A 14,147-nucleotide genomic window follows, 5' to 3' on the forward strand; every position below is an offset into this window, starting at 1 on the left:
GAGACCATACGCCTTAATGAGAGCAGCTTTCATCATCTCATACGTGAGATTGTCTCCACGAATTCTGTGGAGAATATCGAGGGCAGGGCCCTCAAATAAACTAAGAAACTGGATCCGCTTAGCTGCCCCATCCAGTTGAAACATGTCTGCCATGTCCTAAAAACGAGCTATGTATGGCTCGGTTCGCTTGCTTTCCTTGTATGAAGGAAGCTTGATGCGTGGGGTCGCCAGGACATGTGTAGGAAGAGCGCTAGTGGGGCTTGGGTTGGCTGCAGCAGATGTGCCTGAAGCCAAGGAATCTTGCTTGAGCTTCAAAACCTCAAGCTCATGTTTTTCTCGTGCCTCACGTTCGGCACGTTCATATTCACGTTGTTCCCACTCATATTCGCGTTGTTCTCGCTCGTATTCGCGCTCCTTTTTGCGTTCCTCACGCTGTTCTCGCTCGTATTCGCGCTGAATCTTATGCTCTTCATGGGCATCATTCTCGCGCTGCTGGTCCATATTATGCCCTGAGAGTATGAACTCTTTAATTTCAGTTGGGTCCGTATGACCCATTTGTTTGGCTTCCTGTAAAAATACAGTGGTAGCCATGATGCTAATTTACTAAGCAAACCGAAACTGAGTACTGACTGCTTCGCAAACGAATGCTAATAACACAAGTAAAGAATACAGACACAAGCTAGTGGTGACCAGTCTTATCTAGTTAACTGGAAAAGAATAAAGCAAAATGCAAATAACTGAGAAGACTCAATAATTAACACAATGGGTATGGCGGCTATCCAGGAGCGAATAAAATCGTCTGGCATTACCAAAAATAAAGTACTAAATAGAGTTAAGCACTCTATGGATTAATAAAGCAAAAATTCACTTGCTAAACTAACGGCAAACACCAGTAAACTTGTGCCTTTAAACTTTAATGATAAATACCTAAATATGAACGAGTGAGTATTATCTCGTGAATAGCTTTAGAGCTAGGAGTTAATATCCTGGCGAGGTCGCCAACTGTCACGGGGTTTTTAAAATAAATACTAAATATTATTTAAATGATAATAATGTTCAATAATACTGACGATCAAGGACAATGATTGTCTTACTAAATCAAGCAATGATTACTTTACGCTGACTTGCTTCGCACGATTCTCTAAGAACGAGAATTTATAAACTTTCTCAACAGCACACAGCAGAGACTAATTACTCAATTGCTATTACTGTTAGCCTCTGGAGAAAGTTACTTCACCCCTGACAATAAATAACTAATACTAATAATAGTATCAGGTTCTTGCTGATGCTTAACTCCTAGGAGACACAATGGATTTTAAGCTTAATACACACGACTGGCCTAAGTACCAGTTATGAATGGCAAACGTTTATGCAAGCTAGGAGCTATAAGAGAAATAAGCTTAATTGCGGAGAAATGAAACAAGAGTTTACATTACATTAAGCTCAAGAAAAAGAAGTTAAATTTATTGATTACAAAATAAATTTAACGTTACATTTCAAAATCAAATTAATGAGATCGCACTCACTCACTCACAAAAGAGCTAAATTCTTACACCTAGGAAAAACACCTTAACTAAACTCTTAAGACTAGGAAAACGAAAAGAAATACTGGTCAATGAATGCTGTGTATCACCCAAAGAATGGTGGGAGCACTGGAGAACTGTAGTCTAGTGGAGCTTGGGTTGACCTCTCACACTGCTGGAGCACAGAACCTCTCTCCGTCAAAGCTAACACTGGACTGACTATTCAAATGATGCGTGTGGTAGAACGCACAGGCCACCGGAAGAAGGCGTGGCTAACGGTTGAGGCAAGCAGGGGCGAACAATAAAGAAACAATAGTATCGCTCAGTAGAGCACTTAGTGACGTGCATTAAATTGGTCACTTTTGAAACAGTGACGAATGTTTTGAAAAGTATACCACCGAAGTGGAGAGAGAAACGGTTAACTGAGCGATACACAGTGAGTTTTCCACTAATAGTTCGTGTTTTTCACAAAAGGGAAATGTCGCGAATTTGATTCGTGACACACACACACACACACACACACACACACACACACACACACACACACACAATCCTTTCACTTTCACATACAATCCCTGTACCTCCCCTGAGACACACACAGATATCTCCTGTTTGTCCTGTTTATTTGCTATTGACCGTACACATTCCATTACGCTCATGGAACTGCTTATATTACTACACAGTGACAGCACACCACTAACGAATATATTCGTACAGTAATGGAGGAACTTAACTTTCTCAATGTTCAGCTCTTCAGCCAGTAATGTCCCTCCTTATACAGGTTGGTTTTATTAATAAATTACTATGGTTCAGCCACCAAAAATCTCCACACGCAAAATATTGACATACGTTCCACCTGGTAAACCGTAACATACGTAGTGAGGATTTAGATCCAGTCTAGTTAAATTTCATTAATCTCCTCCTCGTATTATTATTGATCCTCCTCTTCCTCCTCTTCTTTCATCATTATCATTATTATTATTATTATTATTATTATTATTATTATTACATTTATTATTGATCCTCCTCTTCCTCCTCTCCTTTCATCATCATCATTATCATTATTATTATTATTATTATTATTATTATTATTATCATTACAGTTACTATTGATCCTCCTTTTCCTCCCTCTTATCTGCCCACCGTCCCCTCTTGTTATCGTCATTCCCTCCACTTCTCTTCCTCCTTCCTCTCCTCTTTTTGTCTGTTCGTATTCACCTTTCCTCTATTCCTTTTCTCCTCTCTTTTGCTCCTGCTTCTTCTCCCTTACATTCTTCTTCCTCCTACTTCTCCACTTTCTCATCTCCTCTTTCTCTGCATCTCTGTTCCTTGTCGACCAACTTTCCTCCTCCTCCACCTCCTCCTCTTCATCCTATTGTTCCTTCTTTTGGCATTATACACTCCCTCTTCCCACCTCCCTATCTTCTTCCTCTCCCCCCCCCCTTCTTCTCTGTCTCCTAGTTCCATCTGAGGATAATATCACAACAGTATCTGACACTGACCAGCGCATATTTTCTTCCTTTAGTGCATTAGGAGTCCCCGGATGAAGGCTATGTCTTGCCGTAAATTGAGCTCATTCACACAAGTTTGGATCTTAAAGATTTCACTTAATCATACCTTGGAGAAAAAAGAAAAAGAAAACGGCAAAACAGTGCACAGGAAATAAACTTAAATCAATATAAGGTACTGTTACGGACACCAATCTGTTGACTCGCCTGTGATAACTGGTAGACACCGAGTAATGGCCCTCGAAACCCAGTACTGGGATCCCAAGACCTTAACAAATTCCTCTGAATAAAGTGTTGTTGGTGAAGTATTGCCCATGATGTGGAACGATATTCCTGGCATCAGCTGTGCATTGTAACACTGAAGTTCAATTAACAGGCGAAATCACTGGCATTTAAACAGATAAACTGCAGTGACTCTGTTATCCTTTTTTTGTTTTTTCTTGGAGGGAACAATTTGCGGGCTCCTGGCCATTGGTTCCTTCTTCCTTGCATTAAAAAAAAAAAAAAAAAAACGATAATAATAAGTGACAGTTGAGGTAATCAATATAAATGACCAATAAAAACCAATAATTCAACATTATCTGTGTATCACCTGAGTCGATAATAATGCAATTATCTCCATTCCCGAAGGAACAGGCAGAGTCGAACTCTTACCATTGAAAGCACATCATCACATTACAATGGAATATATAACCCTCGTACTCTAACACATACACCCACGTGTCTATCCAGTAATTGAAAAATAAATTATATAATGTAGGAACTGGGGCTACACAGTAGAATAATTACGATTAATTATCAGGTTGGTATAACGAGCACCCTAACAGTTCTAATTCATGACTAACATAAATGTACCGGTAAACAGTACCATCATCATCATCATCATCCAATCCTACTTTGCCCCATGAGAAGCGTAGCAGCCCGGGGCTAGGCAAGTTGGTCCTGACATTTAAGATGAGAGTGGCCAGCCTCACTCATCCCTGAGTGGCAGTAGGTGAGCAGTAACTCCAACCATCCCTTGGATATAAATCTTCACCGGCTCAGTCCGATTGGAGTGCCGCAATTACCCACTAAACCACCGGGCGCCATAATTTGGTTATATGGTTACCACCCAGCATAGAAAATGGTTTCCTGGTGTATAGGAAACCATTCGGCTTGTCACTCAGTGTAGAGTCACCCACAGGCAGAAAGAACAGGAAAGAATGAAGGAAAGACAGACAAAAGAGGGAGTATAAAGTAACCCGTAGGCAGAAGGACTAGGAAAGAATAAAGTAAAGAAAGACAGAAGAGAAGGAAGGAGAGGAAAGAGCGGACACCTGAGACCAGCACTACATCGAGTGAGTGGATGGTGAGCGTCCCCACCTACCACAATTAACAGTACCTATATGCATAATAAATAAATACCCTCCAAGCGTGAAATCATGATATCATCCTGATCAAACAAATCAGCCTCATTCTCACCAAGCTGCTGGACACTGACCTTAGGCCACTCACGCTCACGGTCACATTAGCTGAGTAAACTCGCACCTAAAAAATGACACTAGATCCACACTGGAAATTAATAACCTTCACCATTAACCCTGATAAACACTATATATGATCTATACACATGTGAATCTCTGTGTATTATATATATTATGTACAACAATTTCATTTCATTGCTTTATATTTTTATATTATTTTCGTATTCTCTATAGAAATATTTTAGAACAGGGGCTAGGTTTATTCGAGTTGGCTTCTTCACGAATAACCCGGGTACTTTTCTACAAAAACTATCACAAGCAACGCTGAATTCACAGTTTTTTTTTATATTAGCACCTTATATTATTTTAAATATTTTTACATTATTAATATTATGGCAAGGATTCCCGGGATTTGCACGGTGAATGAGTATGTGGCCAACTTCAATGGGCATAATGCTGATTAGTTCTCCGACTATCGTTTTTTTTTTTTTTTTTTTCCCTATTCCTGGCTTGCTGTACTCTGCCTAACCCCACCTACAGGTATTAAAAGGGCGGGATGATGATGATGATGATGATGATGGTAAAAAAACATTACTATTTATACTGTACACTCCCCATAATGATAGTTCACGACAGTACCAATAATGTCGCGGCGCGGCGCCCGACTCTGAGGTTATTATCGTAAAGTGGCAACCTACCATTTAAAAGTGCGCCCGATTTCGTATCATAGTATACACGAATCATATTATTATGCACGAATATATTATACACGAGTATTATTATACACGAACATATACACAAATCACATGCGTCTCATATTATACACGAAATCAGACGCACTGTAGAAGGGTAGGTTGCCAGGGCACGATAATGACAACTTCAAAGTCGCGTGCCGAGACTATAGTACACAGCATGTAAACAAATTACAGTATCATTAATACAATGATGAATCGTTTTAAGTCATCAGGTTTTAGGGTCTCTTTATCAACGAGAAATGTGTTGACAATGCTTGCGAGACGGACCCAGGGTAAATACATCTATCTACTTATCTATTCAAACATCTATCTATATTCGTTTGTCTATCCACCCATCCAATGTCAATTCTGTATGACCCCGCATCGAGAGAGAGAGGGAGAGACTAATTTGACTGACGCTTGGTCTTCCTTTACAAAAAGGATTATTGGGTTGCATGTTTTATAACAAAAATAAATCATATATAAAATAAGGCCTTTTTTTTTAATCTCATTTAAAAGCAGGTCAGAAATCCAGCATATCAAGAATAATTTTTTGTGGCAGGTTATTTACACTGTAACCTGGGGGGAAAGGGGATTCTCTCTCTCTCTCTCTCTCTCTCTCTCTCACACACATTCCAGATGGTTTTTATTCACCGTTTGGGAGACCTCTTGTAAACTGAGGTTAATGACGGCAATATAATCTCACTAGTTCTAAGCTGAATAAACTTAGTCCGGAGATGTAAGACTTAAAGTTACAAATACAGTACATCATGTGAGAGAATGAGTTAAAAGAAAATGGAGAAGAGAAAACCAATGGAGGGTAACTGAAGTAAAATTAAGGCAACACTGACCTGTCTCACCAGCTCCCCCACCATGCCGTCCCAGCCACCGTACTGGCCATCGTTCTGGCCACCGTACTTGTTGTCCAACACGAGCTGCAATGTGTCTGCGAGAAAAAAAAAAAAAATCCCGTGAGTAAATAGGTTAACAGATAAATAAGCCAGCATGAATAAGAGCATATGATTATATGTAAATTGCTGGGCGACACGATTGTTCTTAAAGTTTTTAATATCTAGGGGAAACTACGAAAAAAAAAAAAAACTGTGGCAAAGTACTGTACATTAACAAGAGGAAATCGGTAAGGAAACAACAACAAAGATGTGATCAAGAGAAAATACAATATAGCCTTAACACGTTGCAATGTGTCTCGGGGGAAATAGACGCGTGAGTAAACAGATTAATAGGAAAGAAGGCAGCACGTATACAATAACATAACTATGTGACAGAAAGGAAACCCTACATAGCGGGGGGGGGGGGAAAGCCATTATTAACCCCTACACCGCGGGCTTGTTTACCAATTACTTGCGTGTCCCGCGGGGTTATTTGGGCTCCGAGAGACTCTCAAAAAATATTTGCTAAAAATCAGTTATTAGTCCTAGAATAATAAAATTATATATGCTTATAGCACATACCTTCAGCTTTCTCCTGGAATGATTGTTGAGCCTTCGTCAGTTTCCGTAGGACTTGTGGAGACCTCTGAAGTAGGGTAACTAAGTCTCCACTTTACACTTCCCGACAACCCGTTATATGATTACCACAGCCAGATACAAACACTATAAACACTATTCTACCATTTTCAAGTAGTTTGGGATCCATACTAAAAAAAAAAACAGTGTGAAAGCAATGGAAATTACGAGCGCGTCTGATCGCCGCACTTGCGCTAGTTCGCTCTAGGCACTCTGTCATTTATTATTCATAAAACCCCTCACACTTTATATTTCTATTACTATATCACACTTATATATATCTGGAGTCTTTCTCCATAAGTTTCATTCAGTCGTATTATTTTATTGTCACTGAAGTCATTCTATTTTTCAGTCAGTAAAATACGTAGAGAGCCACGGATTCACTCTCACTGTTATAACATAAATTATTTGTACTCATATTCTTATATTACTAATTACTTACATTACTATTTACATTTTCTATTCTATTTTCAATATTTACCCTTCTATTTTACTTACAATATGTTATTCACTGTCACTTTCAGTAAGATGAAACTATAGTACACTGTTCAATCATATGAACTGAACATCCATTGCTTTCACCTGCTATTTACACATTATTTACACATTATTTACACATTATTTCCAAATAATTCTGCTTCCACACTTGCACTGTTAGAACTGCTTCTGGCTGTGATAATCGAAGAAGCAGGTTACACAGAGGGGAACCTGGCATTCAGCGCACTGCCAAGAGGTGCGTTTATGCTCAGGTGTGCGGCGTGTGGTATGCGCACATACCTGACACCTGCGAATCGCAGCCTTCCTTTTCCCTGTGGCAGGCATTAGCTCAAGTCTGTGCCGCTCCATATACGCCCTCTGCTCAAGTCGGTCGGGAAGTGTAACTGGATGGCGCCTTGGAGTTGCTGCTTGCACCTTACCATATTTTTCCAGCAGCTGCTGGACACAAGTCCTGGCGAACAACCTCAGGGAGAAGGACTTGGGTGGCTTTACCTTCATCTTGTACAGGATGAAGGCGTTCAGCATCGTCATATCTATGAGATGCAGAAAAACTTTCCTGTACCACCTAGTATTCTTCCTGAGGCAGTCGATCTCACCAATCATCATGTCGGACTTGTCCACCAGCCGCATGTTTATATTATAGTCCAACACAGCATCAGGTTTCATCACAGGTTCGCCTGTCCTACGGTCGACCTTCCCACTGTCTCTCATCTCCCTTATGTACGGTGGTGAGCATGTGCACGACTCTCTTGTCATGCCACCGTATTGCCAGCATCTTCTCAGACTTGCGTAGGTGCACGTCTCCTCGCTGCGAGTTTCCTGCCTCTGGGAATTTGGGGAAGTTGGCACGATTACTTTTGACAGTGCCGCAGGAGCCAATGCCGTGCTCAGAAAGGTATTTGGCAAGTTTCGGTGCTGTATAGTAGTTGTCTGTATACAGCACATGATTCCCACCAAAATACTTTTCTAGGAGCACTTTCACTACACAGCCTGAGAAGCCCAGGGGGTGTGTTTTATCGAGATCGACAGTGCTGGCTGAATATATGACGAAGTCAAGGATGTACCCCGTCTTACAGTCGCACAGTACAAAGAACTTAATTCCAAAGCGATGGCGTTTGCTTGGAATGTACTGGACAAACCGAAGACGTCCTCTGAACAGAACCAAGGACTCATCAATGACAACCTTCTGAAATGGGTGGAAGAATGACATGAACTTATCCTTCATTCTGTTCAGAATCTCCCGGATCTTCCAGAGTGGGTCGGTTTGGGAAGGTACATCGTTGTCGGCAAAGTGCAGGTTTCCCATGATGTTCCGGAAGCGATCTCTGGCCATGTACTTGTTGAAGGTCGGTGAGGGTAGTAAGGGGTCCATGGACCAGTATTCTTCCAACTCATGCTTCTTGGAGTGTGGCATAAGAAGCATGAGGGCAAAGAACACATACAGCTCCTGCACTCCCAGCATGGTCCACTGTTGCATCTTGGCTGCACCTGTACCACTAGCAGCACGTTGTGATTCGAACCTGTTAGTCTCATCACATATGTGCTGCATGACTTCGTCATCTAGGAAGGCCAAAAGGTAGTCGACACACTCAGCATTTTCGTCCATAGTGAAGGCAGGCTGAACTCCTGACGAGCTCTCATCGAAAACCAGGTTTTCGGGGACAAAATCTGACCCTTCCGTCCACGCGAAGGCGTCCAGGATTCCCTGGCGTGGCGGTGGAGGGATGGTGGTGGTGGTGGTGGTGGAGGTTGGCTGAGAGGGAGGCTTATCACGGTCAAGGTCACTCGCACTGACCCTAGGTTGCCGTACAGCACTAGCAGCCCTTACCCTACTAGCTACACTACTTCTCACTCTCTTAGATCTACCTCTACCTCTACGGCCGGCCTTCACTGTTGATGCTGGTGGTGACTCCGACGACGAAGACTCCGGAGATAACTCAGCCGACGATGATGACGAGATGAGTAAAGCGGGGCTTGGGGAACGGGGAGGTGAATGATCTCGTGACTCATGGCGGGCTGGGTCACGTGGGGGCATTGTTCTGGGGCTAACACGCCGCCTTTTCACTCCCTTCCCAAATTCTTTTCCTTCCTGCACTAAAGGCTCCTTTCCCTTGGAGCTACACACAGATTCACTGGTAGGAGCACTTGTTGTCGCTGTTTCTGGTGCGATAAGTTCACCCGGCTCATCACACGATTCACCGGAATCGTCAAAATCGCTGTCCATTATTATCATCGACAATTCAGCAAGTTCTCGTGCCACTGCAGAGTCACTGAGGCCTTTCCTGCTTGCCTCAACACTTTTCTTGGGGGTAGAGGTCACGGGGCCCTTTGCAATGGGCGCAGAAGCGGCAGGAATGGCGGGGCGCGAGTGCGACATGTTGTCTCTGCAGTGGAGGACAAGGAACTAAATGCCGCGGCTTATCTGAGAAGGGAAGGGTTGACAATGACACTTTAGGCTGACTGCTGCTAACTTACAGGCTAATTTTTTATAGGTAGAAAATCTCGGCAATAAATAAAGAAATAGGTACTTCCAGGTGAATGTAAATGTCAATTAGGATTCTCCCTTCCTTTCTGATATATATTTTTATTACAGACATCGATTACAAGGCATAAATCAAAGGGGAAATTACCGTGGTAATGTAGCGAATGAATGCACGTGAGGTTTTGTCAGGTGATAATTGGGCAATTTCAGGAGTATAACACTATCACTTACCTGTTTTTTTTTGGTATATATTATTGGGTAAAAATATTGGGCATAGGGCTTATTTCAATGGATGAAATCTGTGGAAAAAGAAGAGGGAAATTTCCGTGGCGCAGCGGCGTGGGAGGTGAGAGGAGAGGGTAATGGAGGGCAAGTAGGGAGGGGAGTCAAGAAGGGGGTAAATTATCTGAGAAGGGAAGGGTTGACAATGACACTTTAGGCTTACTGCTGCTAACTTACATGCTAATTTTTTATAGGTAGAAAATCTCGGCAATAAATATAGAAATAGGTAGTTCCAGGTGACTGTAAATGTCAATTAGGATTCTCCCTTCCTTTCTGATATATATTTTTATTACAGACATCGATTACAAGGCATAAATCAAAGGGGAAATTACCGTGGTAATGTAGCGAATGAATGCACGTGAGGTGTTGTCAGGTGATAATTAGGCAATTTCTGGAGTATAACACTATCACTTACCTTTTTTTTTTTTGGTATATATTATTGGGTAAAAATATAGGGCATAGGCCTTATTTCAATGGATGAAATCTGTGGAAAGAGAAGGGGGAAATTTCCGTAGCGCAGCGCGGCGTGGGAGGTGAGAGGAGAGGGTAATGGAGGGCAGGTAGGGAGGGGAGTCAGGAAGGGGTTAAAATAGCTAAAATGTCAACAATGGATGGGAGTACAGATGAGATTTGGAGTGCTGACTAGTGTTGAACATTGGCAGTACTGATATATGATACAAGCCACCACTTGAGAGCCCGGGATAATTCAAAATAACACAGAATCACAAAAGTGACGCCCCGCGGTATGATCCATTGTAGCCGAGCGTCACGAAAGTGACGCCCCGCGGTTAAGGGGTTAAACAAGAAGACCAAGAGAGCCCATATCTCCACTAAGGCAACCTGTTTCTTTTTTTTTTTACCTGTTTTTCAGACCTTGACCTTTGACCTTTTTTTTAAATCCAAATTGAATAACTTGTCCCTCTGATATTCCAGTCTTTATACTAAACAAAACAGTCTGAGGTTACAGACGGGATGATGATGATGCCCTGTTTCCTCAGAATTATGTGGGATACCCCAGAAATACTACTTTACCCTCTAACACCTTCTCATTGTGGTGAAGGGAATCTCTAATGCACAATATCTCCTGCACGTCGAACTCTACAAAAAATAATAATAAATAACTGCCACTAAAGAAAGAAACTTATGTCTCCAAAAATAACACTTTCACAGTCTATAAACGCTTTCACTTCTTCTGCACAGGTTATCACAAGACGGCTATATTCAGCTCAAAATTAACTTTTTGCTCAACTAGAAACTTCCTCAGCTAAAGAAAATGGTAGGAATTTTTCATGAATATAATACCAAAGTGCGGCCACGTTAGCTAAAACATTAACACACACACATCTCTTTACTTCTGACATTTCCACTGCAACACTTTATAATCGAGTACTTTTTTTGTTCCACCCCTTACATTGTTCTACCCCTCCCCCTCCTTTTTTATCTCCTAACCTACACACCCAGTGACCGCCTTAACACTCAAGGAACAATGACTGTTGGTTAAACAGCTATTTGATTAAGTGTCAGAGAACAGCTAAGGAAAGAGTATGAGAGGGTCGCCCCGAAGAACTCGTCCTCAGTGGAACCGATTCTACTTCGATCTGATACTAGCAACTGAACCGCATCATGTTACCAACCACAAGACCTTCCCCCATCCTGACATACAATGCAAACATTTCCTAGGACTCTAAAAATGCATAAATATTGTTAAACCTTTGGGACCGTAGGTACGTCAACAAGACGCGTATACAAGCTACGACGTTAATGAAAGACCGATGAACACTTCTAGGCTTTATTCCTTCTTGGCATGGGTGAGGCACACTTGCAAAACACTGACTTTTCTCTCCCACGTTAACTCTGTCCTCCACTCATTACTACTCGTTCACTTTCCATTCACTGACTCACTGACGCTCCCTTATTGACTCTGACTACCCCATCCTTCACTGATTCTCTCTCACTGTCTGACTTAATATCTCTGTTTCTGTCCGTCCACCACTAACTCACTGACTGAATCACTAACTGTGCACTTTCTCACTACTCACTGATTGTTACAGACTCTCTGACTCTCACTACTTGACTGACTCTCGCTCACCGACCCGTAATAGCGTGCAACCTATAGGTCCGCTACTCCCTGTCTCACTGACTAAACACAAACTGATCCCCATGCACACAACCCACTCCATCTGTCCCTCTTGGCTAACTGATAGAAAGTGGGGCAGGTCCTTTTTAAATCCCCCTCCCCCTTGGCAGCCCAGAACACACTCAAGCCCAGGAGAGAACTGTGATGCAATAATGCACATTCTAGAGCCTAGGACAAAACTCACATTTTCCCATGCAATAATGCACTTAAATTAACAATACATAACATCAATAATGACGAACTAATTCCTAAGGAAAGAAAGTAAACAAAACAGACATGCCGAAATTTCCAGGGTGTTCCTCGTATCTCAAGATACAAACATTAACCTAATCCTATGCCACAATACTTAATTTCTATAATTTTCCTCGCATTTCCAGATATAAAACACTAGCCAAATCCTACCAGCATAAAAGTATGTATCTCAAGCGAAGCACCACAAAAATAGTGTATTACAATAAGATGGAGTTTGAAAATTACAAAAGTTCCTCTTGTATTGTAAAAACACAAAACTGTTTACTTCTTCAAATACGGTAACTTCCTTACATCTTTGGTAAGATGGAAGGCAAAAAACGACCAAGAATTTTCAGCAAATAAAAAAAAATCAGAAATATCTTTTCTACCTCCAACACAAAAAGATGGAGTATTTATGTTGAATAGAAATCTGCTTACACAAATACCTCTTGAAAAAGAATGGATACAGATACGAAGCACTCAAACTTACTCTCTACCCCCTCCCCTTAAATGTCCCGAAAAATCAAATACTCCCACATAATTCTGTGGAACCAGGGCAAGAAGTCAGCGAGGCCCTTAGCTTCGCCCTCGTAACGATCATTCTCAGAAATTTACCTAAGATACACCAGAAATACTACTTTACCCTCTAGCGCCTTCTCATTTTCCAGCGCAAGCCCCCAAACCCATATACTCACAGTTAATTCCGAGGAAGGATGCCAAGAGGTCAGCGAGGTCTTTAGCGTATCCCTTGTAACGATCATTGCCAGTGTAGTTACCGTCCTTCCTTAGCATCAAGAATGGCTTTTCCTGTGAGAAGAGAAAACGGGGCCGCTATATTATCCCAAGGAAAATGGGATCCACATGCTAAATCATATTTTTCATTGAGGGAGAGAGAGAGAGAGAGAGAGAGAGAGAGAGAGAGACGCACCAATATGGATGTAACGATGTAAGATCTGTTAGCCATCACCCGGTCAGTCATGTGGCTTGTGTGCTTGACCGCCACTGTTTCCAGTCCTCGTGTGTCGCTCCACGTCCCGATCTGAGAGAAAAAATTAACGAATGAATGGATAAATAATCTACCGCCATCAACAAAAGCCATGTGACACAAGGTAGAAAATGATATCGGTAAAGTGGTAATTTTAAAGGTTAACTACGTGGAGAAGAGAGAGAAACTGAGAAGATGGAAGGAGCACTTTGAGGATTTGTTGAATGTAGAGAGTGAGAGCAGTGTGAGTATAAGTGGTTGGGGAATGGCTGGGAGAAGAAGAGATGAGAGGAGGGAGGAAGAGATCAGTAGGGCGGAAGTAGTGGAAGCGATGAAGAAGATTAAGTTGGGAAAAGCCCCAGGAATTGATGGAGTGTGTGGTGAAATGCTTAGGTATGGGGGTGAGATTGTTGTGAAGTGGATTTGGAAGTTGTGTAGATTGGCTTGGGAAGAGGGAAGGGTTCCAGAGGACTGGAAATCAGGTATAATTGTTCCTTTATACAAAGGAAAAGGGGAGAGAGAAGTATTGGTAACCATAGGGGTATTTGCCTTCTTAGTGTGACTGGTAAAATATATGGTAGAATACTCATTGATAGGGTTAGGCATATGACAGAGGAGATAGTTGGAGAACAAGGGGGATTTAGGAAGGGAAAAGGATGTGTAGATCACATATTTGTTCTAAGATGTTTAGTGGAGAAGTGTCTAGAGAAGGGAAGGAAAGTGTATGCTGCCTTCATGGACTTGGAGAAAGCTTATGACAGAATAGATAGGCAAGGTA

At 41.8% G+C, this 14,147-nt stretch overlaps 1 protein-coding gene across 1 annotated transcript in view; it reads right to left on the minus strand.

The window, feature by feature from the left end:
• The window catches only part of LOC145395764 (glutamate receptor 1-like), a gene marked incomplete at its 5' end in the record, with an annotated part of 589,675 nt that overhangs the window by 22,178 nt on the left and 553,350 nt on the right, over window positions 1-14,147 (minus strand). The window contains 3 exons of the mRNA XM_080269331.1: window positions 6,080-6,174; window positions 13,080-13,191; window positions 13,313-13,423. Coding sequence (XP_080125457.1) covers window positions 6,080-6,174; window positions 13,080-13,191; window positions 13,313-13,423 — 318 coding nt within the window. The remainder of the gene's footprint in view (window positions 1-6,079; window positions 6,175-13,079; window positions 13,192-13,312; window positions 13,424-14,147) is intronic.

This window comes from Coenobita brevimanus, chromosome 1, assembly GCF_032717465.1.
Source record: "Coenobita brevimanus isolate Jiangsu-jjx chromosome 1, ASM3271746v2, whole genome shotgun sequence".
Lineage (NCBI taxonomy): Eukaryota > Metazoa > Arthropoda > Malacostraca > Decapoda > Coenobitidae > Coenobita > Coenobita brevimanus.